At 42.1% G+C, this 27,169-nt stretch overlaps 1 protein-coding gene across 3 annotated transcripts in view; it reads left to right on the top strand.

Moving 5' to 3' along the window:
• The first annotated feature begins 1,093 nt into the window (after positions 1-1,093).
• Positions 1,094-27,169, top strand: part of INPP5F (inositol polyphosphate-5-phosphatase F) — a 43,277-nt gene continuing 17,201 nt past the window's right edge. Inside the window, exons 1-4 of one of the 3 annotated variants that reach the window (XM_083506109.1) lie at positions 1,094-2,943; positions 16,470-16,550; positions 24,717-24,853; positions 25,252-25,380. In XM_083506109.1, the coding sequence (XP_083362235.1) occupies positions 2,847-2,943; positions 16,470-16,550; positions 24,717-24,853; positions 25,252-25,380 (444 nt within the window). In that variant the 5' untranslated portion in view covers positions 1,094-2,846. Of the gene's footprint in view, positions 2,944-10,254; positions 10,409-16,469; positions 16,551-24,716; positions 24,854-25,251; positions 25,381-27,169 lie in introns of those variants that run through there. The other 2 variants (XM_083506111.1, XM_083506110.1) reach the window with 2 other exon arrangements.

Here is a 27,169-nt window from a genome sequence, read left to right as displayed (position 1 = left end):
CTAACCAAGCATGTTCATTCAACTATCATATTACAAATGGGGCTTTTTAAATATATGCTATTTGTATGGAAAATAAATAGACATGAGAAAAAGAAGCCATTTGGCTTTTCAAAGTAGCAATAATAAATGTTGACTTTCTTGATATTATTGTAAATATTGCTTCCTTAGATTCTTCTGGCTATAATCTTGTTAAGGCACCGATTTTTAATGAAAGTGAAATGGTTCTGCCTTGGTATAATTTTTTATCTTATGAAATATTAAGATAACAGATAGGGCTGCATGGCTCTCGGCATTTTTCTTCCAAACGAAACAATTCTCTTAAAAATGAAACAAAACACACCTCTCTCTTTTTAGTGTGCTCCAGAATTATAAATCTTGCAACTAGTATAAACTTGGACATTTTATGCAAATTCTTCAGGGTATGTTTTAAAGTTCAAGTATGAACATTTTTAACACTGAAATCTAAATAATTAAATCTAAATTATTAAAATAAAGCAACAATAATGGGTTGCCTCCAATGGTGACTTTGCCTAAGTAGAAAGTGCTTTTTCCATGCAAGTCTTCCGCCCTCCAAAAACTGTTTCTTGCGCTCTAGAACATATCAGGGTCTTATCAATGGTGACAGTAGGTAGGTTCTTCAATGAAATTTGGGTACCCTGACTTGTTTGACAAGAACTGCTTACCACTGAGGCAAAACCACAATTGGAGATAGGGAACTGTGTGTTATACATGGGTTCAGCCTCACTGCCATTTAAAGTATGTCTTCTAACAACTTATAGAATCATATAATAGTTGAGTTCGAAGGGAATACACATTTAACAAATGCATGATCAATTTGCCGCTCTATTAATGTACTTCATTGATGGTAAGAAGAGCTTCAGATTATTTTTTATCTGTATATGTAGGGTTTGGAATGGTTCTTTCAATGAGAAGCCTTTCATTACCAACCACACAGAAAATATAATTTGGTAAATAGATTATATTCTTGAAAGATAAATAAGTGCATGATCTGAATAGATGACCTACATTTTAAACTACTGGGATTTACAAGCATGCCACCCAGGTCATGGATATGGCTCAAAGACCCTGTTCTGCTAATAAATATAGGTTCAATCCCTGGTATCTCTAGGTAGATCTGGGAAAGACCTGCTGTCTGAAAAGAGTTGGAAAGCTGCTGTCAGTCAGTGTGGAGACAGACCATACTGAGATAGATTGAACAATGGTCTGACTTCGTGTAAGGCAGAATTCTGTCATATTTTCCTAGGTACAACACAAGTATCTTTTATTTCTGATAGTAGCAAACCAAAGCAGAAGCCAAATTTATATTGACCCAAATGTGCAATGCAATCCTATGTATTTTAATTTGGAAGTAAGTCCCACTGAGTATTCAAATATGTATAGAATGTTGCCCTAGTGATTAGATGGACCACTGCCTGTCATGTGTGATCTAGTTGTGATTCCTGCACTGAAGGAATCTCTTCCAACTCTACAATTCTATGAAATGAACTTCAATAAAGACAAAGGTAAGGTTCTGCACTTAGGCGGAAATAACCAGCTGAACAAATATAAGATGGGAGACACGTGGCTTGCCAGTAGTACGTGTGAAAAGGGGTCTTCATAGACCACAAGCCAAATATGATTCAACAGTGTGATGAAGCAGCAAAAAGGCTAATTCTAAAGTATAGTGCCCAGATCAACAAATGTAACAGTACTGCTCTATTCTGCCTTGGTCAGACCACACCTGGAGTCCTGTATCCACTTCTAGGCACCACCATTCAAGAAGGATATTGACAAGCTGGAACACAACATGTGCAGAGGAGGGCAACCAAGTTGACCACAGAACTGTAGAGTTGCAAGAGACCCTAAGGGCCACCTACTTCAGCCCCATGTAATTCAGGAATCTCAACACAGGGTCTGCTATCCAATTTGAAAGCATACCAGCTTGTTTAGCTTTGCAAATGTGCTAGTAGTTTTATCGCTGCACCACTAGGAGGACCAAGGGGCTAGAAACCAAGTCTTGGAGGAAAGGTTGAGTTGGGTATGTTTAGCCTGCCGGGGGCGGGGGGGGGGGAAGACTCGAGAGATATGAAAGCAATCATCAAATATCTAAAGGGCTGCCACATGGAAGATGGAGCAAGATCGTGTCCTCCTGCTCCACAGGGTAGGACTTGAACCAATGGCTTCAAGAAAGGAGATGACGATGACCCTTGGGGCCCCTTCCAACTCTACAATCCTATGATCTGATGACCCCTGTGGACTCCACGTCCTAAAAGAGCTAGTGAAAGAAGAGAAGCAAGCAAAAAACAACGATGCTTTCTTTCTGGACGAGTGGCAGACAGCACCGGCCTTTCGTATACTATGTATTCACGCCTGGCGAACAGGAGTGTCAGCAGCACAGCCTCCTCGCTGGTCCACCGCTCTCTCTCTGCACAGATCTGTGTCTTTTCCTAGGCCAGCACGGGCGCCTGCCTCTGCCGAAGCAGCCTCGCTGCTTATCTCCAGGATAAAAACAACCACAAAGAAGGGCCTGGCGGCGGGAGTCACGTGTCCAGCGGGGCTCTCTCCCCCCCTCGCGCGCCGGAACCCTCCCGGCCTGAGCGCCAAGCGCCGACAGGGGCGGCAACAGCCGAAGGAGGCGGGCCCAGCCTCCAGGCGGCGGATGTGGTGCGCCGGGCGTGAGCGCGCTCCCGTCACTCTTCTTGGAATTTGGAGGGCTCGCTCGGCTTCTGTGGCCGCGGCGCGCCAAGCGGGGCAGGTCCCTTCGCCGCGCCTCGGAAACCCGGCGGCGGGCTGAGGGGAGGCGAGGCCTCCCTCCCTCCCCTCTCGGCGCTCTTCTCGCCCCCAGGATGGAGCTTTTCCAAGCCAAGGACCACTACATCCTGCAGCAAGGGGAGCGGGCGCTGTGGTGCAGCCGCGCCGACGGCAGCCTCCAGCTGCGTCCCGGTGAGTCGCGGGGACGGGCAGGCTGGGCAAGGAAAGGGGCGCGCCGCCGCCGCCGCCGCCCGAGGGGCTTCAGTCTTCGGAGTAGCAGTTCTCCTCAGGGGAGGAGAAGACTTAAGGTCGGCCGGGCGGAGGGAGCTCTGAGTCCGGGTCGCCCAAGGGCGGCGGGAGGGCGGCGCACCTGCTGCGAGGCGGGCGGGGGGAGATGCTGGGCGCGCGCTCAGGTGAGCGGGGGGCGCCAGGTGGAGGGACAGAGGGAGGCAGGCGGCCGAAGGTGAGGGGTCCTCCTGCCGGAGGCGGGTGTGTGTGACAGGCCGGGAGGAAAGAGGGAATTGTGGACAGCGGAGCAGGGGAAAGAGGCGACTCTTGACATCGGATCCACTCGCTTGGTGACCACTTTCACCTTTGGGAGGTTGTGGCTTTCATTATTTGCACCACCTCCTGCCTGACTCGAAGCGGCTTGCAAATAAGAACACGCACAATCCCTCCCCTCCCCCCACAATATGCTCTCAAACGAACGATATCTATAATAGTTCTTCCTTTCCTCACCTATAAAGTCGGTGACTCAGAGCAAACAGTGAACTCTTCGTGGCCTGATTTGTGCAGGTTTGAATTTCTTTTCCTGGAAGACCAAAAGCACTCTTAAGTACACGGAGTGTTTTACAATGTAAGTTAGTAGGGAATCTGTGCCCAGCCATAGGTCTGACCCACGGAAAGCAACACACCCCTTCCCCGCCCTCCCAAGATGGTAGAGTTTCACCAGTTTTGCATGCCCTTGCACTGCATGGAGTTATTCTGTCGCCCTCAGGATGTATCCTGTGGCTTGCTGTGCCTGGCTGTTTGTGGATTAAAGCCATATGGAGATTTCTCTGTGGCTTGTGTATCCCAGACCAGTGAATTACCTGCCTTTTTAAATGTCTGGCTGGGTCAGACAGTGACTGATGCCACATTGTAAGAGGGGTTGATGCCCCACCACATTAAAAGTGGTGGTGGTGCAAACGCTCCTTAAGGCCCTCTCTGGATCCAGAGGTACTGGACAACTGATGCAAATATTTCATTTTTTTTAGGCAAGGTGATCAAGGTGGGTGGTGTTCAATTGCACTTGTTATTGGATGAAACTCATTTTCTAGACCTAGCCCAATCTGGCTTCTGACCTGAGTATGACATTGAGTTTGCCTTGCGGAGTATGCATTATTGGAAGAGAGAAGATGGGGGTATGCTGCCCTGTTTATTCTATCACAGACCATGATATTGTAGAGTGACCATGAATTGGGTGTTGGGGCACTATACTACAGTGGTTCCATTCTTACTCTGTCACAGAAAACAGCATTGGGAGACTTTTGCTTGTCCCCATGGTATTTTTGCTGTGGGGTGCCACATGTTTTTGTTTTGTCCCTGGTGCTGTTTAACTACTGGGAGGTGTCATCTGAATATTGGGAGTGCAGGGACTTCAGTATTCCTCTTAAATGACAGGGGCTGTGCATGTGCTCAACCAATGTCTCAAGGCTATTTTGGGCAGGATGAGATCCAGTAAACTGAAGCTGAATCTGAGCAAAATGAAGGTGCTGTGGGTTCATGGTTCTTAGGCTCAAGAATATGGTCTGTTTTGGATAGGGCAGCACTCCCCTTGAAAGCGCAGGTTCAGAGTCTGGGCGTGCTTCTGGATTCCAAGCTATCACTGGATGTGAAAGTAGCCTTGATGGTGCCTATTCCCACTTCTGGCCAGCTGTGGATGTTCCTGAACCAGGAAGGCTTGTCCTTCATTTTCATCACTCTAATAACCTCCTGTATAGACTACTTCAATGCCCTTTATGTGAGACTTCCCTTGAAAATGTTGCAGCTCAGTTGTTGTTGGGTGCGGCCTGACAGGATCATATGGCTCCAATCCTGAAGGCATTGTGCTGGCTGCCAGTATGTTACCAAGCCCAATTCAAGGTCTAAACAACCTGGGGCCTACATTCTTGTCAGAACGTTTCCTGATGCTTGCCACCCTGAGCTTTAAGATCTGCTGAAGAGTCCTGGCTTATAGTCCTGCCAGCCAGTGGGCCAAGCAAGACAGTGACATGAGACAGGGAATTCTCAGTGGCATCACTCCATTTATGGAACTCTCCCCAAATTAAGATATAACAGGCACACACATATAGACGAAAGGCAAAAATGCATTTGTTTGTGAAGGCCTTTGGAACCTTTCTGTTCGGTTCTGTATGTTATATTTTGTTGTAAGCTCCCTGCCCTATGCTCCAGTCTGGAGGATGGGTGGAGTATGAAAACTTAGAGATAAATAAACAAGAGGCACATTGTAAACCTTTGAAAGGGCAGGCTGTTTAGATGGTTCAGTGAAGAGCCACACTGACTGAGCTAAAATTTTGCTTAACCAAATTGAGAAAGGAGTGTGTGGGCTGAGGGTTTGCTGGAGTAAGCTAGGATAGAGATTTTTTAAAAGCAAGTTGATGGGAGTGCAGCACCTTGTGGAGTGGATAATATACCTGGGATTTATGAAAGTACTGTATACTGGTCCAATTTTTGACAGTTGGTGGTGGATAAGCTTGCTGAAGAAGGAAGTGTGTAGGAAGGTGGTGATCTCATTTGGTGATGCACACAAGGTGGAGGATGGCTGGGGAAGCAGAACAAATGAATTATAGAATTATAGAGTTGGAAGGGACTGTGAGGGTCATCTAGTCCAACCCACTGCAATTCACCCTGTCAAGAGTAAGTAAGAGCATGTCAGAGTTAGTATGAGAGTGCCCCTCCCCTCTTATTTAGAGGTCTTGGAACGTGCAAGCCTTAAAAGGTTAGATGTCTGGTAATGGATTTTATTTTTTTTGCTCTCTCTGTGCTATACACTGGTACCTTGGGTTACATACGCTTCAGGTTACATACACTTCAGGTTACACACTCCGCTAACCCAGAAATAGTGCTTCAGGTTAAGAACTTTGCTTCAGGATAAGAACAGAAATTGGGCTCCGGTGGCGCGGCAGCAGCGGGAGGCCCCATTAGCTAAAGTGGTGCTTCAGGTTAAGAACAGTTTCAGGTTAAGAACAGACCTTTGGAACGAATTAAGTACTTAACCCGAGGTACCACTGTACTTCAGATAATTGTAACTCAAGTTGTCTCATGTTTTAAAGTGGAATCAATTACAGTTCACTGACACCACCTTCCAAATGCAATATGGTGCTTGGTATGTTGTAATTTCTCCTTCGTTTAGCACATTGTAGGAATTTAACATTTGCTTTTGAATGCTTTAGGAAGATTCAAAGTAGCTGTGTTGTGTGTGTTTGTAATACAACCTTCCCTAACCTGGTTCCCACCAGAAGTTTTGGGCTAAAACTCCACAATATGTCTGTGCTACCTGGGGCTAATGGAAGTTGTAAGCCAGAATATTGTGGTAGAACTTTGGTAAGGCTGCTAAAGGGAGACTTTACTGCTGATTTGCCAGGAATTTATGACATTAGAGGGTGTAACTATAGCTTATATGGAAATGACTATGCACTTGTTTTTGTATTGCTCATGTGTAAAGAGATTTCTTGCTTCACTTGCAGTCTTTTCCCATGTTTTGTTAACGCTCATTTGATTTGCTCAGTTTGTGCCCTAATGAACCTATTGAATGATACCAAAGTATTGTCATAGCGTTTTGTTTGCTCCGTGCATTTTTTAGAGCAAGGGTGGCAGAACCTTTTTTAGCCCAAGAGCAGCATACATTTGTGGAAACCGGGGTGGGATGGGGTGGGGGTGAGGGGCTGCATTCCATTGGTGGTTGAGGCAAAAATCAAAAGTGAGTGAGACAAAAAGCAAAATTGGGTTCTATCTTTGTTATAAAACACACACACGTACACGCGCACACACACACACACAGCATCTTAAGTCCAACCAGACAAAAAACATGTTAATTTATTTCCCCCCTCCCCCCGACAAAGTTCTTACTAATGTCCTTTTTTTCCAAAAGATGTGGAATGATCAGGGTGAGTGCTTGTCAAGATTCCTCCAGATATTTCTACACTGACTGGCAATGTCTGTCCAGAGTTTCAGATACGTCTTTTCCGGCCCTATCTGGAGAAACTAGGGATTGAACCTGGGACCTTCACACAAACCTTTGCTCCACTACTGAGCTATTATCTTTTCACTTACATGCCTAAGGGGCTTTCCCTAACATTGCACTGACCTTTATGGGAACCTTTAGAGTAGCAATACTTTTTCAAGACCCTACACTTTTTGGGTAAGCTAGAATTTGCTGTCACCAGGATACCCCCTCCACTTGTTCCTGACTTTGGACTGTAAAAGTTGGGGAGATAAAGCCTTTTAGTATAGGTTTTTGAGGCCCTGGGTGTGGTTTGCTTGAGGATGATCCCTGCCTACCCATCCCTTCAGCTCCAAGATTGAGAGGAAGTATGGGGCTTTTCATGCTCAAAAGATGATAGCCTCACACTTGCCATAATGAGCAAACATGTAGAACCCTGTTCTACTTAACAGTTTTCTGAAGCACAACACAAATGTTAAGTCACCATTCCATTCTGCAACTGAGATCTGGGAAAGAGAGCGATAGCCAACCTACTGCAGTCACCTTGAGCTCTGCATAGCGTCAGATGAGACCTTGTCCTCACCATTGGGATGGTACCTGGAAGGGTTCTTTTCAGAAGCAATATTTGCTAGCTAGCCAGATTTGTGGAACTCTTGAATGAGAACAAAGGAATAATTTTTCCTGTATGCTTTTATGTTGCTTATCAAAGTACATGATGTTTTGAAAAAGGAATAGTGGAGCTGCTGAAGGATACATTCATTATCTTTCTTTGTCTCCCTTTTGCAAAGAACTAGTCTTGTGAGATGGCAATTAGAGTCTCTTTCCCGTTTATTATATAGAAAGTAACATGCTGGCCATGGGAAATTAGCAACCAACAGTTTTCATTGATTTGCAGTTTCATGAAGTTATGTATCCTGGTACTACAAAGACTAGTAATCAAATACAGGTGAAATTACGTAGTCCTATATGAGCTACTCCCATACAATCATGTACTTATTGAGTATTAAGCTATATATATAGTCAGCATTTGATTACAACTTAGAATTGATCACACTGAGATTGACCTTGGAATGAAAACTAAACCACCGACTATTCTGTACTAATCACATAACACAAGGAGAATACTATACCTAGTATGAAGAATACAGTTAGACTATTCAGGTAATGGATATGTTAGTGTCTCAGTTGTTTGCTGTATCTTTGATGCCAGATGTGTGTGCTGCATCCATCCATAAACAAAATGGCAGCTGTAAGAGTTTGTATGAATCTTATAATCATAAATATAGTCTTCTTTTCTTATATAATCTACAAGATGATGCATGTGCAAGTATAGACGTATAATAATGCATGTACGATATGGGCTTTTATGTTCCTGTGAGTTCCACCACTTTTACATTGTTTTCACTGCCATTGTTACCCATAGCATTTCTAAGTTGAGGTGCTCTAAGCATTTTGTCAATGACTAAGTTGCTCTGCCATAATTTGAAAGAAAAATATTGTCTACACCTGTTTCAGTCTGTGTTCAGGTTTTGTTTTGGGACAGAATCTGTCTTGGCCACTTTTATGGATGACCTTGAGGGAGTGCAGTTCTGCTACCTTTATTGGATCTCTCAGCAGATTCTTATATCATTGACCATAGCACCCTTTTGGTCTAAGTATGTGGGATGTGAGTGAGAGGCACTCTGTAGGAGCCAGTGTTCAGTTTGGGGGTATTCCTGGGTCATCTTTGTTTCTGGAAGCCCAAGTGGCAACAGTGACTGTTTTTTGTGATTCCTTTTGTCAGCTTCGGCTGGTATGCTGGCTGCAACTGTTCCTGCACAGGCATAGCCTTTCCACAGTGACTCGTGCATGGTAACTTTTTGATCTAACTACTGTAATGCCTAGGGACGCTGGTGGTGCTGTGGTCCAAACCACAGAGCCTAGGGCTTGCCGATCAGAAGGTCGGTGGTTCAAATTCCCGTGACGGGGTGAGCTCCCGTTGCTGGGTCCCTGCTCCTGCCAACCTAGCAGTTCGAAAGCACATCATAATGCAAGTAGATAAATAGGTACCTCTCCGGCGAGAAGGTAAACAGCGTTTCCGTGCTCTGGTTTGCCAGAAATAGCTTAGTCATGCTGGCCACATGACCCGGAAGCTGTACGCCTGCTCCCTCGGCCAGTAAAGCGAGATGAGCGCCGCAACCCCAGAGTCGTTTGTGACTGGACTTAATGGTCAGGGGTCCCTTTACCTTTTTAGTGTAATGCCTTCTATGTGAGGTGGCCCTTGAGGCTGGTTTGGAGGCTGTGGCTGGTGCAACATGCGCTGGCTGGGGTACCAACTGTGCACACATTATACTAGTTCTTAAATAATTGCACCAGCTGCCAATAAGCTACTGAGCAAGGTTCATTGAGCTTTAGCTCAGTGTTAGAGCATTTGCTTTACATGCAGAAGTCCCTGGTATCTTCTGGCAAGGCCAGGAATGATTCCCGTCTGAAACCCTGAAAAGCCACTGCCAGTCAGTGTAGACAGTACTGAGCTAGATGGACCAACAAATCTCAGGCAGTATAAAGCTGCCTTCTGGTGCCACAACTAGTAGAGGTTCAACTGATGGGGAAGCATTTTCTGTAACAGCAGCCTTTCATGGAATAGCCTGCCTTTTGACCTTAGGCAGGAGCTATTTTTAATGTTATTTCAGTGCCTTCTTAAAAACATATTTATTTAACCAGGCTTTTGCTTCTGTTTAATTCCCATGTGGTTCTTTTCATTCTGCCTGACTTGCAGCTGGATTTGGTTATCATACTGTTGTATTGTGTTTTTAAATGTGTACACCACTCACCACCTCAAGATCTTGGTTAGAGGAGGTATACAAATGTAATAAATAGCAGATCATGTGGCAGAATTCCTCCTAAACTGTACCAATTCATATTGCAGGCTGTGATCACATTCTTAAAAGACTGCCATGTCAAAGTCCTCCCTTCCTTGCTGAAAACTGCACATTGGAGAGAGAATAGGATTAGGATAAAATTTCCTTCCTTGTGTGTAGTCTAAAATGGTACTTTGTTAAGATATTGCTGACTTTGTAGAATGGATCTCACTGTGCAGTCCCATGTATGCTTACTCCAAAGTAGGCCCCAATAAATTCATTGTGGCTTACTCGCAGGGAAGCATATAGGATTGCAGCTTTAGTTTCTATAGGGTGCAAAGTGATGTCTTCTTCTAGAATTGTCCACTAATATATTTCCCTGAGGGTATTTCTGGGCACAGTGTCATTGAGTCACATGACTTCTTGTATGTGTCCCTGACATCATTTAGGCCTAGTATTGGATTCCAGCCCCCCTCATTTTGTTGATTGTGTTTTACTATATTCACAGTCATTATCCTTTGACCCTCTAACAGCATGCCTGGTGGACTGACTTTTCAGTGGATGTGATGAGAAGGACATTAGTTAGTGCTGTATAAGACTCTGATTTACAAAGGTGATTCATTTAACTTAATATACCTGTTCAGATGGGGATATCTATCTATGGACTAATACTTTATTGTCTTCTGCATGCCTCCAAAAGCCTGAATTTGTAAAAGTATTGCTAGCCCTCTGTTTGTGTTGTGTTAAATGATGATGCAGTGTTTGGCAAAACTGTAAGGAAAGAATATATGATGACTGTGCTTAGTAATATGCAAGGCTACTGTTATAATTGTCAGAAACCCTACTTATGCTTAAGTGAGAGTCCAAATGGCTTATTGCATATAGGTGCCTGATATTATTTTGTTTAATGGGAGGTTCTTTTTTTAGCAATCTGACAGGTGTACAGCTTTTGCTGTTATGAAGCTTACATCTTTGATGACTGAATCTGTTTTGAGGCAAGTACAAATCTATTTGTGTCATGCTTACTCATCATCAAAGCTGTATGTCAAAAGAACAACTTGCAAAAGTTGGTAGGAAGGAATCCTGAAAAGACATTCTGAATTTGAGGATGACAAACCCATTTTATGATCTAAAAATTACCATGTACCGAAACATACGACTGGCTAGTTTTCCCTCTCAACTTTAAATTATTACTGTTTGCACATAGTTATAATCTAGACTTGCTGGTTTATTCGGAATGAGAAGTGATAACTCCCACTGCACTCCTCTCCAGCACAAGCAGGATAAACAAACCAGGAGGCATTGATTTCCCATTATGTCTGTACCAGGGATTATGAATTGTTGCTCCCTAACAAGCCAGAATTGCTATCCAACCTGAAGCCATGGTTTTGTTATTGGATTGCTGATTGTGACTTGCAAGGGAGGAACAAGCCACAATCCTTAGTTTGTATATAGTGGGAAACCAATGGCCCTTGTCTTATTTATCATGTTTGAGCCAAGGTAGAGGAGTGCAGTGTGAGAAATCTGGCAGTGTACACATCACAGACAGAGAATCTGGCATATTGTTGCATCTGAAAGTGGCCTATGATTGTCTCACAGTTTCTGGGGCATGCAGTTGCACATTAGCCCTCTTAAAAGAAAATGACTTTGCACCCACTTTGGATATTGAAGATAGAATATTGAAGATGCTTAAATCTTAACAGTGAAGGCAACCTCACTTGGTGCTTATATGCATCTAGGGATGACATTAATTTGCGTGGACAGGCGGAGTCCCCAGATCCTGCACGGTCCCCCCGTCATGTGAATAACGACTCAAGACAACGTGCTATGGGATTAAATTGGCCACAACTTTATTAAATTTCAAATGTGGGTAGATCTTGGCTCAGGCATTGGGCGTTCTCCCTCCCCGGTCCCCAGCCGGGGACCTAGGGAGCATCAGGGTTATCCAGTTTGTGTGTGGGGGATGGGCCGGCTCTGGAGAACATATGTTCAAGCAGAGATGGCCGCCCCCGTAACGCCGCCGCCGCTGGAGGGAGCAATGACGACCTTTCGGTGTACGGCCAAAGCCTCCCTTCAGAAAACCCCTTTAACGGGGAACCCTGGTATCGCCGCCGCAAAAGGAAGATGGACAAAAGGATTCCGCCCAAGGCCTGATACCGCCAAAGTTGTGACGTTTTGCTACGGGAAAGGCGAAACCTGCCAATGCAGGGAAATTCCTTTCCGGCCCTTTAACAGCGACCTTAACGTAGCAGCGCCCGCATACCTGTGAAGAAAAGTTAACCTGCAAAATAAGACCTTAACTGAGGGTGGGTAGGGTGGGAGAAGCTCTGGAGCCAAGTGAGGATTCCTAGGTAAGACCCTCCCTCTATTGTGTGGGCAGGTAATCCCTCCCCTACCTGGCCTGGTCTCCTTGGCAACTCTTCCCCCAGGTGGGATTGGACAACTGACTGAGGTAGGTGGAGACCTCCAGGTATCCCACCTGAGGGAAGGCAAAGCCAAGCCTATGCTGTTGGAGCCGCTCCAGATCTAGGGGCTGCACGCGTCCACGCAAAGGGCGCCCCCCGTTTTAAGCGGGGAGCGGTCATTGCGTGGACAGGCGGAGTCCCCAGATCCTGCACGGTCCCCCCGTCATGTGAATAACGACTCAAGACAACGTGCTATGGGATTAAATTGGCCACAACTTTATTAAATTTCAAATGTGGGTAGACCTTGGCTCAGGCATTGGGCGTTCTCCCTCCCCGGTCCCCAGCCGGGGACCTAGGGAGCATCAGGGTTATCCAGTTTGTGTGTGGGGGATGGGCCGGCTCTGGAGAACATATGTTCAAGCAGAGATGGCCGCCCCCGTAACGCCGCCGCCGCTGGAGGGAGCAATGACGACCTTTCGGTGTACGGCCAAAGCCTCCCTTCAGAAAACCCCTTTAACGGGGAACCCTGGTATCGCCGCCGCAAAAGGAAGATGGACAAAAGGATTCCGCCCAAGGCCTGATGCCGCCACCCGAGACCGCAATTGCGGTCTCGCCGCCAAGACTACCAACATCTGAAAGACGCCTTTGCCATCCTCCACCAATCAATCAGGCCATGCCTGATGTCGCTCAGCCAACGCTCGTTACCAAGGTCCGATAGGTGCACGCCATCGGGCTGAAATAGCTCCTGCATGTAAACTTTAATGTTGGGGTGTTTCACGACCCGACCTCCCATGCGAGTGGTTGCAGAGCGCACTGCCCCTTTGCACCCACTTTGGATATTGAAGATAGAATATTGAAGATGCTTAAATCTTAACAGTGAAGGCAACCTCGCTTGGTGCTTATATGCATCTAGGGATGACATTAATTTATAGCATGATATCCTAAAACTTTGTCAAAACTATCTTCTGTTCACAGTATTTCCCCAAAAAATAATAGCTTGAAATAATTGTTTTCAAATACATGTTTGTTGCTCTAATTTATATATTTTAACTTCCAAGAACATTGTCTTGAATTATTTCAGAGACTTGCTTTTACAGGATGATAAACTGCAGTAGAAAGTTAGCTGCTGTGTATTCAAATATGGGAATGCCTTAAAATGTGGAGCACAAGTTTGGGGAAGGCTGATTTCAAAAAAGCCTGTGGAGGGAATGTAGAGAATGGATAGATTCCCTCCCCCTACAGTATTATAACTTGGTCAGCCATCAAAATGATTTGATAATCTGTTCAGGATAAGCAACAGGACCTTATTCATACGATGAATAATTAGCTTAGGAACTTGCTGCCACAAGGTAAGGAACTTGCAGCTGGATTAAATGACTATACAAATTCATGGAGGATAGGACCAAGCCATACTACAATAAAGTAGCCACCATTTACCAGGATAGAAGAGTTATGTTGCCCCCAGATACGTTGTGGTGTTCCACACATGTGTCAGCAGCATGCCAAGTTGGCGCCAGAGCATACTCATCACCTGCGCCAGAGACATCTTGTCAAGAGGTTTTGCTAGTCAAACCACTCCTAACATGTACACTGATCCTAAGGACAGTACTGAAAGCTAGGCCAGCGGCCTCCTCAGAAGCACCCTTGTCTTCTCCTGGAAAAGCTGTTCTTTCTTAGACTGGGGAGGGTCTTCCCCACTCATCACCATAGGTGCCTAAAGTTCTTATGATGATCTGTGCCTTAAAATTACGCTGCAGGCCTCCGTGATGCATGTCTAGGAATGAGGGAAGGATGGAAGGAAGGCATTTGAACTGTGTTTAGTTGAGGCTGTGCTGAGAGTAGCCCAAAGATCTCAGAAGAGGAGCTCATTCATGTTTCCTGCCTCATTTCTGCAGCTGGCCAATGGTAAGAGGCCTATTCCAGTCCTTGGCAGCGGATAAGACATTCAAGTCAACACCTCGGCATTCACAGGAGAGTCAAGGGATGGAGGAGGAAGCAAATGCATGTTAGGTCCAACAAACCACAGTATCTTTGTTCTTATGCCAATTTGGTACTGGCTAGTTAAATTGTGGCTCAGTGTTGAGTCTGAGTGCAACTATAACGTTGAAGTGACTTGCAGCTTTGTTGTCCAGATCATTCTAATAGGTGGCAAAGTGCCAAGCCCTCCTTTGTTCCATTTCTTTGTTTCTGAGCAAACCTAGCAATATCAACAGATCTATTCAAATTGTTTATAAATACAATAGGAATTCAGGGTAGCAAAGTGGCTGGCACCAGAAACATTTCCCAAATGGTGCTTAAACTGACAGTGTCTCTAAACAAAAGAGCATCAGCTTGGTCTGCACTCTTCACTCTTTAAACAATAGCTTTTAATCTTATTGTGAAATTGTTTTTCTTGGAATAGAACATTTCCCTATAGAATATTTCTTTGAAATAAAGTTTAAAAATAAATTTATTCTGAGTAGCACTTTTACAAAAACCTTTGTCCGAACATCAACTTTAGTTTGTGTGCTTTCATTTTAAACCTAAACAGCACTGTTGGTTGTTCCTAAAACTTTGATGGAGTAATCCATTAAGAATAGATATTTTTGCATTCTTTCCTTTCCTTGAAATCAGAATTATTTGTGCCAGAATAACTAATTTCCAACCAGCGAGTTGCAAAAGTTTTATCAGTTGTTCTGATCCATCAAACTAGGTATGAGCAGAAAGAAAAAAGGAAGTACAGCAGCAAGATCATATACTCTTCAGAACTGACATTACTGCCTCTGCAGTATTTGTTTTTCCTAGCTGGTTAACTTACTGTTAAAAGGGTATACTGTCTGTAGCATGGGTGGTGAACAGCATTCTTTGGTTGAGGGAGCTGCCTACAGGATGCGGGCAGAGATAGAGCCAACGGTGGGCAGAGCAGAGACAAACGTGTTCTGGATTTATTAATATGGAACAAGGACCACTCTTGCTTCAATTTTCACCGTGACTACATTGGAACATTGGATTATAATTCCCAATCCTATGCTTTTTGGAAAAACATCATATATACAACTAAGGGTGGCACTCCATCAGCACAAGGACTTTGGGCTGCACAATAGAATTTCCCCTACCTCTCCCATTCCTGTGTACTCCCTAAATTGGTTCTGGGAGTTCCTTACAAACCTCTGGAGGAGATTCAAGGAAGGCGTATGGAGAGAGGGGGGAAGAAGTTCTGGTGTGCATGGGGCAAAGTGCACGTGGCCTCATATTCCGTACATAGTTTATGCCCTCACACATATCTGCTGAACACCTGAATAGGTGGTCTTGGAAAAAATGACACTAACAGTACAAGTGCTCCTGGTGAGTAAGAACGTTAAGCACTCCAGAGATTGAGCTGTAAATTCCATAGGCTATTTTGGAGTGTGGTTCTTCTGGTCTCAGGCATAGAAGGCAATAGGGGAGTGCAGTGCTGGTCCTTTCAATGGCTACTTCTAAATTCCTTAAACTTCTTTCTTACAGGAGAGTGAGAGCGCTCATGCCAAGTTTTCTTCAACTTGTTGAAACCATGAGTAGTATGTGAATAGAGTGGCATTCATACTTTAAGGGTGTGTCATCTATGCTCTGATTATGAACTCTAAATGAGTCATGTTTGTACAATTAAGTTACTGCAGAGAGCTATTTTCCAGTTATATAAACTGGAATGAACTTTGCAGAATTGTTTTTAACTCCTTGCTTAAAATAACACTTGAAGAAAGCTTTTGGGCCTCTACAAGTAGGAATTCGGGTCTTGGAAGGTCACCCACCCTGATATTTCTTGCTGACCACAGCAAATAGGGCAGCTGGTGGTAGGAGGCTTTTTCTAGTATATCTGCCTAGTCCTCACTTGGGGTATGAAGTGGGAGCAGTAGAACAGAAAACTGAGATGTTGCCTACAACCACTGGCTTGGGTTGCCTTGTAATTGGCACAGCAAACCTGACATTTAAAGATGAATTCTTTCTTTATGTCCGGGGGGGGGGGTGCAGCTTTAAAAATGAATATGGTATCAGAATAATGGAGCCTTCACATATTCCAGTGGGAACCTGTTGAATCCGTAGAGAGTGATCCATTTACAAAGTTATTAGCTAGAAAAATATGTGTTAAGATAACGTACTATAGGAATGAGCAACTAGCGGTCTTGTTGCCAAATCCATCCCTTGGAGAGGTAGGATCAAAACAAACAAACAAACAAATAACCAGACATGCTTTTAAATTGCTTACCACAGATTCTGATTTGCATTTTTGTTTGTCTAAAATTTATCCCACAGCTACTGACCTGCTTTTGGCTTGGAATCCAATTTGTCTGGGCTTGATTGAGGGACTTATTGGAAAAGTTCAGCTTCACACAGGTATGAATAGTAAAATTCTTTATCTTACCAGAGTGATGGTTACCGTTAAAATTGCTATGCCCTTTTGTGCTTGTAACTCCCCTGACAAGGCTTTGCTACCTATAATTGATAAAACTAAAGTGGGCTTTGTCAGCGCCTCTCAGACTGATTTTTCTGACACTTTCATTTGTTTCAAGTCAGTGTCTGAATTGCAACACATAAATAACTGGCTCTATTTACATATACAGTGGTTTATGTATATTTTGTTGTGTGTTCTTGACCTGAGGAAAAGGTAATTGGGAGAGGGGGGAGGTGAAGAATCAGCATCTTCCTGTAAATAGAATTTCATGAAGATACAGAGGTAAGTAAAATGTGATGCTTTAGTCTAGCTTGAGCATTATTCGCAAATATAAATGCAAAGTTCTTGTAGATATCAGTTTAATTTTGGCTTGTAAATAAAGGTGACTAATGGTTTCCTACAAATGACAGGGATATAAAAATGTTCAGTGGAAGATGCAGTTTTCTGGAGCATTGATTACTAACATTTTTTTTAGGCTGGCTTTCTCATCTAGTTTCCTCAAACACCATCTGCTTCATGTTGATAAAAGAAAAGCTAGACAAGCCTGATTCTATTAATGGAATAGTATTGGAAATCCTGCCAAAGAAACAGCTCTCACACATTGAATATTTCAAAAGTGAGGTCAGCATTGCTTCTGCTCTAGAGTTGTTTAGCTGACCTTTAAATAATAAATACTGTTAACAAGTGGTATTTGTGAATTGATCTTTTGTAATTGTTAGAAATGGATTAAAAACCAATAGTTGCCACAAAACACTAAATTCGTGGATAACAAGAAAAACCCACACATCTGATTTTCACATATGCTTGAAAAAACTTCCTCTAATACTAGATTTTATTTTAAAATAGAACCAGTGGTCTTACCAACATGGAACACAGATAGCGATGAGTGACCCCTATGCTCTTGCTGTGTACTGTTCAGATTTGACTTTAATATGGGCGCAACAAGACCCATTCTGTGGACAGCCTGTGATTTATTACACACAAGAAAGAAGAGATTTCACAGAGGGGGGAAAAAGGTTCACTCTTTCTTCAGTGATGCCCTCAAAGTTCTTTTAAGGCTCTATAGATTAAAAGAGAACAGTTATGTAACACAATAGTACAACTGGTTAGAAGGAATCTCTCTTCTGAAATGATCAGATTATTTGTGGAGTTGGAGTCATTCTACACATTGTACAGAATTCATGTGACCTGTACTATTAGAGGTTGGGGAAATCATATTTCTTAGTACTTCCACTAATAAAAAGAGAGATTTAGTGTAGTTGAGTTCTTGATGCAAGGAGTGCTTATGTGATGGAAATTCGTTTAAGACTATCAGCAGTCTTAAACAGACAAGACCAGAATTGTTTGCAGTATCTAGAATGACACTAATTTTCTGTCATGCCGCTGCACCAGCTATTGTCCTTCAACTTTGGATCCCTACCTAGAGGTTGTTGGACTGCATCTCCCATAATCCCTGACCGTTGGCTAACCTTTTGGGGATGATGGGAGTTGTAGTCCGAACAACATCTGATGAGCTAACATTGAGGAACTCTGTGGCTAATTTCTTTTTTTACAAATTTAGTCTTGAGCTTTCATTCCTGTAGTTTGTGTTTGTTATTTCTTGGTTTTTAAAATCCAGGAAATGCCATTTGCTTCCATTCCAATGATCTCTAGGAGTCAAGGTACTAGTAATGACAACTGACATTGGTTGTTTAGATTTGTTTGTGATGTATGTAAGTATGTTCATTTCTGATCTCTTCAGTGTAGCTACAGAGAGACTGTATAAAGTGATTTTCTGCTATTCGCAATGCATCTTGGATGAAGCCTCTGTTTTCTGTGAATGCTAAGCATATCTATTAAGCACAGAATTTAGAGGATTAGGCTTTTAGCACTGAAGAAACCAGAGCTATTGGTAGATATCTAGCTTTCCCTGGGTTAAATGTAGTATCTGATTAAAATTTTATAAGAAGGCTCTGTGTGATGTGTCCCAAGTTAACAAGAACACTGCATCACCATTCCCTTGAAAGCCAACTAGCAGTTATTGATTTTTTGAGAAGCTGAGCTGGAAACATTGCTTTATTTCCTTGCATTGTGGAGCTCTCTGGTAATGTTGTCATGGACAAGTTGTAGAGCTTTGATACCATGGTTGATTCATTGATTAAGAGCACAGGCCTTGAATAAATAAAAAGGCATCTTGGCAGCCTGGAAATGTGTTCTGTTTCCAGAACACTGAATACATTTTAATGGCTTTCATATTCATAGGAGCTTATTAGTAACTGCATTAGTTCTGCAAGTTTGCATGTTCTTTTATAACGCTTGCGGATCCTTTCTAAAAATAGCTGTGAATTTATTTTTTTTAATAGTTGACCATAGTTCTGCAGGCAGGTATGCATGTTCTTTTAAAACAATTGCTGGTCCTTTCTAAAAATAGCTGTGAATATAATTTTTAAAATAGTTGACCATGACCCAATTAAATACTAATGTGCACTTTGAGGCAAAGGAGCAAGTGAATACACTTAGCATTTTCCATAGAGAGAATATCTTTATATTCTAAGATCACAAAATGGAAAATCTATTAATTTTATTGCAGATATACTGACATTTTGCTTTTTCAAAGCAAATATGAGTTATCTCTTATTCTTGTATATGCTGAGGGTATAATTAGAGAAAAGGGGAGGAAGAGAGCATACTAGGATTTCAGGGATGACAAACTGTGTATTTTTAGGACCATACAGGAAAGCATGATTTCTCTTGGGCTCTGTAACTCTGTTGGGGGTTTCTCTCAAACCACTGGAACACTTTTAAGGGGGTACCTGGGGAGAGGAGAGGAATGGGGAGTTCAGTTGCTCAGCCCCGGGCGTCTGCTCCTGTGTATAAATTAGTTGGATTCAACCATGATTCATGTTTGTCATTCCTTGGGAAGATTCTCCTAAAAAGGATTTTTATTTTCTTTCTCAAAAAACAAATCAGTAAATAATGTACTTCCTCCTTTCTGACAAGGCAGGAAAAGGCTGAGGTGCACTGTGTCAATTTTTGGAGTACCACCACCACCACCACCACCACTATCACATCCTCCTTTAAAGCCACTTAGTTCTGGGCAAGGAAGAAACTCTAGGCAGGGACATTCATGATGTGCCAGCTTCCCTCTTCAGATGTACAGGGAAAATCTTGAGGCTACCAACTGTGTATGTTTCCTGTTAGCTAATATAGGGAATGTTTAGTGGGGGCAGCAGGGAGAGTCAGGTCTTTCATCTTGTGCTTTGATAGCGTCCGTGTTTTCCAAGAGTGACAAATAAAATACATAATGCAATAGTTAACATTGCCTTTGAGCAGGGTATGTAAACAATTGCTGTGTTAGTAAGAGCTTGCCTCATCTCGCCCAGCATGAGAACTGACTTGCAAGCTTTAATTGTTGACTCCTGCCACTGAAAGATGTGGCTACGCTTTGGCTGTTGCTGAAAGGAAAAGGAACACTCAGTTTGTTGGAATTATTATAGACTTGTCTACAAGAGATTATAATTCTACAAGCTGTATATTGCTATATAATAATGTGTATATTGAGGGAGGGAAAGTCCAGTTCTTTTACCATAATTTTCACATTGAAGAATGTGAAACTGTAAATAACTGGGGTTGGAGGGGTTGAGTAATAAAGGGTTCAATTTGAAAATTTATTACAGTAGCCCTGAAAAAGACCCTTCCTTTTTAAATAAACATTGCAGAAAGTTGTTGGCTTGTAAATGAATGCAACAAATGTTGCTTCTGCTGCTCATACACAGATTTCCCTGTTTGTGTGTGCTGCGGAATAAGTTGTCATACCATCTTAAAGCTAGAAACGGGTGATTGACAACCAGAGTCACACTCCCTTACAGACTTAACAGATCTATGAATTCATTAAGGCTAGAAGAAATGGGAACGGCACATATGGAGACATTGTAGTTTTTGGTTTGCTCATTAGTTGCTCTTTGCTTAGCGGCAATTGACCTGAAATATTTGACTAAGATTTGAATAAGACTAAAAGATACCTCTCCAGATTACATTTGGTATTAAGTCTTTGTTTATGTTCTGTTACATCACTTAAGAAGTGCTGTTAGCCCCTGGTTCACTCAGGTCAAAATTAATTGTTTCTGCAGATGCAAGAAATATAATCACCATAAAAGCATAGCATATGTAATACATGTTTTGTTTTTGTTTCCCTCAGAGCCCTTTTGGCTTTACCATGTATGGTGAGAGCAACAAGCACAAATGAACACAATTCTAGTTCTTATTTATGGAGCAGCTTTTTATTATATCAGGCCAGAGGTTATCTATTATTAAATTGTTCAGGCTTTACATACAACTCTTCTTAAATATAAAATAAGGAAAATTCTTAGTGTAGCATTCATACTAAGTTAAGAGTGCACTGGAATGTTTTCTTACACTTTCCAAGCTATTTATGAACCTTTTGAATGCTGCTTAGAGATTTTTCAAATATTTAAGTGGTTTAGAACTGCTTTTAAACAAATAAACAAAACTTGTATAAATATATTTAAAACTTAACAAGTGGGGGATTTCAGTTCAGTAGGATCATTTTGTGCATACTTCCTTTGTCATTTACACTTGAAAATGCAAATCAGTGAATTTGCTGGACGGCTGAAAATTTTATAGAATTGTAGAGTTGGAAGTGACCATGATGATCATCTAGTCCAGCCCCTGCAGTGCAATGTAGGAATGTTTTGCCTAATATGGAGCTTGAACTAATGACCCAGATATTAAGAGTCTCATTACTGACTGAGCTGTTATAGATGTAGGAATTCAAAAATAAAAAGGGATCAAGACTGTAATGTCAGATATTTTAATAGTCTTGCCTGTCTTAGCCATCAAGTCCATATTTCACTGGAATATTTATTACAAGCAGAAGCACTTGAACCTACATGGAATCCTGTTTAAGAGAACTCTTGCTGTCCAGACATTCATTTTAATCTATCAAGGTTGCAGGTTCAATCCCTGTATGGCACGGCTGCCTATTCATGCATTGCAAGGGGTTGGACTAGATGTTTCTCAGGTTCTCTTCCAACTCTACAGTTCCATGTTGCATGATTACTATCACAATGAAGGATGGCTTAGAAGTACTTGTATGTGGTCTTTAGACCACTTTTACAGATTATTGAGTTCAGTCGTTAAGACAGAGTTCTGAATGCATTTATGCCACTGAACTTCAGTTCCTGTTTGCCTTGGTGCTTCCAACGCAATTCTGCTTGCTTCTTGTGGCTGTGATCTGTATATATTTGATTGTATTAAAAGGAGGGCTGCCAACAGACCAGGAAAACAGTTGCTAGGCTAGTTTTGTTTACTTCCTGGGTATTGTTAGTGATGAGAGAGAGAAAGCGAGAGAACTGTTACCTCCCATCCTTCTAATTTATTTAAAAATGATTCTCCCCTCATCCAACTGTGTCTTAAAAGCATGCTGTGAGGATGCTAGGCCCAGCAGCAAAAATTGGTTTGAGCACCAGCTGTGAAAATTTTAAATGACTGTTGCCAGGGACTAGAGACAGCGGTGTCTGTTGCTGTGCTGGCCTGTACACACCACACACAGGAGGTGGTGGTTGAGTGCTGCATAGTCAGCAAAAGCCACAGCAGGCTAAAGTGTGAACAATGACCTGGGTATTATCTGGGCTAGTGATGGAGGTGTCGGTCTTTAAGTTTTCATTTTTAGCTGCTGGTTTGTGGGTAGGAAGAGTCTTTGTTTCGTTTTGTTAGCGTGTTGCAAATGTTTTCTATCATAGTTTTGGGAGGCTGTTCCCCCACAACGTATTGTATGATACCATATGATCCCCCTTTCCTATGGTATAATGTATTTATGTATGCATATTTTTTAAATGTCAGTATTTGGAGACCCTTTTGTTCTTAAAATTAAAAACCAATTCTATGCTTCCATTCTCTTGAGGTTTGTACTGCTGCTTCTTTAATCTTGGTTTTGTAGAAATGGCAGGTAGGGTGTTCATGATGGGCAGAATAGTACACCAAAGTTTCTATGCTATCTGTAAAGTGTCTTATGGAGGCTATGGTTATATAATGTCCCTAGAGAATAGTTTGCACTGAAGGTTTTCATGACAGATTTTGCTGTTAAAGCATTACTTTCTTTGTGACACCTTTTTAGTGTTCAAGCAATTCTGTTTCAAATTGATGGAAGCTTTTCCACCCTGCTGAAAATCTGAATGTGTAACCTTACAACATTCCCCCCCCCCTTTAGAAGGAACCAAGAAACTAACAAAACCTTCTGTTTCAGATTTGTTTTTGCAGACAAAATTCATTTTTTTATTAGCAAAGGAAGCCTTTGCATCATGACACACAATTCTAGAAAATTGCATGACTGTTCTTTAGTTAGCAAAAACATTATTGCACAAGCAGTTTCTATTTTTTTTACCAATCTTAGTATTCTGTAGTTTTTTCAGGAAGAAATCTTTCCATTGAAATGGATTGCTTTCCTATATCTAACCTTGGGAGGAGGGGAAATTGTGAAGTCAAATGTTTGTAAATGGGAAAAAAAATTTAAGTATTTATTTTCAACAATAGCCTTCTACAAGAGCCTTTGGTTTCTTAAAGCCACCATACATGGTGGTGGCAGATTCACTTGTTTAAATAAGGGTCTTCACACAGTAATGAATAGTAGTGCCTCTCTCCCTTTTCGCATAACTGAACAATGCTTTGAGTACAGGAAGTATATGTGTGAGTGTTTTCCGGCTGAAGAAAGCCACCATATTTGTTGTGAAACCTTGCTACTGTCTGTTATGGAAATGGTTTTGTTCCTGGGTTAGGGGACTACTCATGTAGCACCCTGCTTGTGGTTAACGCTTAGCTGGCATGACACGCAGCAATAGAGAAATTAAAATAATAATTTATTTGTCAGACAAATAAATGAGAGACACAGTGGTATATGGATACCAAAGCTCTGCCCACTCCAGCCCTGATGGCCAGCACTTATATTTCCTCAGCCTAGCCCCCTTGCTCCTCCTTTGGCTGCCTCTGTCCAATCAGCCTGGTTGTAATTCCTATTGGCTGTTTGCTAGACCCAATCATAAAAGATACACCCATTTCCTATTACCTTTTATGGGAGACAAAGAGCTATATTTCTTTCTATCCATAAATGGCAGACAAGTAGCCATATATCTTACATTTGCCTCGACAAGGCACCTTAATTATCAGATCATCTTTGCCCTATTGCCCTATTGCCCTATTCACTCCAAAACAGATGGCTCATGGTTTTAAATTTTTATCTTAAACAGAGATCTTGGGTTCACCTTCTCACACACCATCAATGAAATAAGAATCTAACATAAGAATCTAACATTTCTTACTTTCTAAATCCTTTGCATAATTACATTTAAGCCAATATATTTCATACATAACATATATAGATTTTTAGAAGAAAAGGCCTTTTCAAAGTAAAAAGGAACTTAGTAAAAACAGCTTCAAAACAGCTTCAGAGAGAAGCCTCTTCGGTTTACAACCCCCTTTCAAGCCAGCTGCTGTTCCCATTAGCTCTTGCCCTTTAACCTTAGGAAGATGTGGCTCGAGTCTGATGGGAGGCACATGGTATTTTCTGTTAAACAATAAATTTCACTATTTACCAACTCTTAATTAGTGTTTTTGCAGCTTGATTGTATTCTGTAATATGCAGGGTCACTGTAACCTTTGCTCCCAGCCTGTAATTTCCTTTTACAACACTGAGGTACTGCTATAGATCAGGGGGCCCTTGATCAAGAAGATAAACAACTGCCAGAGTACTCAGCCAGCTGCTTTATGCCTGGCATGAAACACACAAGCATCTGCAAATATATCTTTTAAGCTCATTTTAAAATACAAGTCTTGATCAGATGCCTCACTCACTTCATGATAAGTGCCAGCTATTCTACCATTTGCTGTTGCGTGGAGAAGAGCCTCAGTTATGAATAGTATATTCTGACGCCATTTTGAAGTTTGCAAGCATTGTTTTCAGACCCCCAGTACCAGACTGTTTGTATTGTGTTTTAACTGAGATGGCTAAGTGGTGAGGAAAGTTATTTTGAAGGGTTGCTGCCTAACTCTGTGAAAATGGATACGTGGAAATGGAAAATACAAAATACCATACTAATAGATTTGATTTGTTTCAGATTTGCCTTGGTGGTTGATTCTAATTCGCCAAAAAGTAGTGGTTGGCAAGCTTCCAGGAGATCATGAAATATGCAAAGTAACAAAGATTGCAGCAGTACCACTCTCTGAAGCAGAACCTCAGGATCTGGAACTGGAGGTAACTTTAACACTCGGAATACTTTGAAATCTAGCAGTTGATGAGTGCTTATATGCAAAACTAGGGCTTCAAGGTTATCTGAGGCTCTTAATTGGATGGTGTTTTTAAAAGTTTGTACTTTGGGATTTCTTCTGTTATCTGCCGCCTTGCTGAATTTGTCTTTTTTATTTTATTGTTAATTTTATTGCTGCTTTGAAGCATACATGAAAGGCTGCATATAAATATCCTGAAAATAGATAGATAGATAGATAGATAGAGATAGATAAGAATATGCACACATTCATACCTAAACTACATGATTAAATAAAAGATAATTTATTTAACATTCATTTGATAGGACATATGTAATAGAATATTGTTTCTTTAAGCTTTATATTAACTTAATATTTTCTTTTCAGCTCTGTAAAAAACATCATTTTGGAATAAACAAACCAGAGAAGATTACCCAGTCTCCAGATGACTCTAAATTTCTGCTCAAGACCTTCACTCAGATTAAATCAAATGTTTCTGCTTCTAATAAAAAGAAGGTAGGAATTTCTGTGGGTTTTCAAAATGTTTTTTTCCTTTTAGAGTGCTATAAAAACTATTTGTATTTGTATGTATGTATTTATTTATTCTGTACTTTTCCCGCAAATTAGCTTTTTATGGTTTCCTGCCCATCAAATCTGCTACTCATTCTAAATGAGTACAACAACTACCAGAAAATAAGCATCCCTGGCCTCTCTGTTTTGCATTTCACCCTGCAGGTGATATCCAGTTATGGCATCCCACTTGTGCAGTGCACTTCTGCTCCTGCAGATAGGGCTTCCTCTTCCTTTCTTTTCCAAAGCCTTTCTCTTCTCCTGTATTGTTCTTATTTATTTGACAACTTCAGCATCCATCTGTTGATGGGGCACAAAACCTTGGACATTTTTGATTTCTCTCTCCTTTGAGCATATTCAGCCCTTTACTGAGTCATATGGCATTGCAAACATTTGTCAGCATTTCAAAAACATTTCTCTTCCATTTGGCCCCATCAGCAAAACTTTGGGCCATGTTCTGCTTGTGTCCAGCTTCCACTGCTGCAGTCTTCTCCTCTGTCTAGAACAGGAGCGGGGAACCCAGCATCCCCAGACAGCATGACCAGTGCTCAGGGATAATGGGTGTTGTAGTCCGGCAACATCTGGAAGACTGCAGGTTCTCTACCTCTAGCCTAGAATTCTGCACCCACTATTCATCTTTCATCGTTCATACTATGACATAGTTCCTTACAGCCTCATGTCAGCTTCCTGTCTGCTTTCATATTCAGCACAATTTCGTTCCAGCTCTTTGGCACCTCGTACGTCTTCATGCTCATATTCCAGTATATCCATGCCAATGACCTTTTACTCATCCCAACTCCCCCAGGCTTAGGTTTCCTTCTTGCTGGAATTGCTGTCTTCTCTTTGTTGGCAGCATTTATGCCTGTAACTTGTCCCAGCAGAACAAATATGTAATGTTCCCACTTTGTCAAAAGGACAACCGTAATGGCTAAAGCACAGCTTTCCAAACTTTTCATGTTGGTGACACACTTTTTAGACATGCATCATTTTGTGACACTGATTCGGTTTTGCATCATTTCGTAACACGCTAATGCAGTTTTACTAGCAAACCGGAGGTTAAACCCTTTTCCAGCCCCAGGAAGAGTGTGGGGAGTGTTTGTGCGACACACGTACAGAGTGCAGCCAACACACTAACGTGTCTTGACACAGTTTGGAAAGCTCTGGGTTAAAGGAACTACAGCACTTTTTGTTCATAAAGAGGCTAAAACATTTGGGACTGTTTAGTTTTGGGATGGCAGAGGGACTGAGGAAGAACATAATAAAGATTTATTAAAAATCTTGGATAGACATGAAAGTGGATAGACATTTTTCCTAAGCTGCCTCTTAGGCCTTGCCATCTGTGAAAGGTATACTCTGTACTGAACCCTTTGCTTGTTAGAAGATAAAATCTCTCTGTAGAACATGAAGTGTTTTGTAATATATGATGTGGTTTGATCTTTTTATCTCCCTCCATGCATCAAAATAGAGGAATATAGTATATTGTGTATGGCGCCTGAGCAACTTCTGCTACATTGGAATATGGGCAGTCACGTTGATAGGGAAGGCCTATCAAATACAGTAGCACCTCTGGTTACTTTATCCTCGGGTAACGTAAACTTCAGGTTACGAAAGCAGCAAACCCAGAAGAATTTGACCAGGTTTTGCCGTGCACGCATGCGCAGAAGTGGTCTACTACTGCACACATGCGTACAACAGTGATCCTCAGGTTGCGAAAACCTCGGGATCCGTCTGGAGC

The sequence above is a fragment of the Podarcis liolepis genome (genome assembly GCF_965112155.1).
Source record: "Podarcis liolepis genome assembly, chromosome: 5".
Lineage (NCBI taxonomy): Eukaryota > Metazoa > Chordata > Lepidosauria > Squamata > Lacertidae > Podarcis > Podarcis liolepis.
Note: the sequence above shows the minus strand (reverse complement) of the source record. Positions and strands in the feature narration are given on the sequence as shown.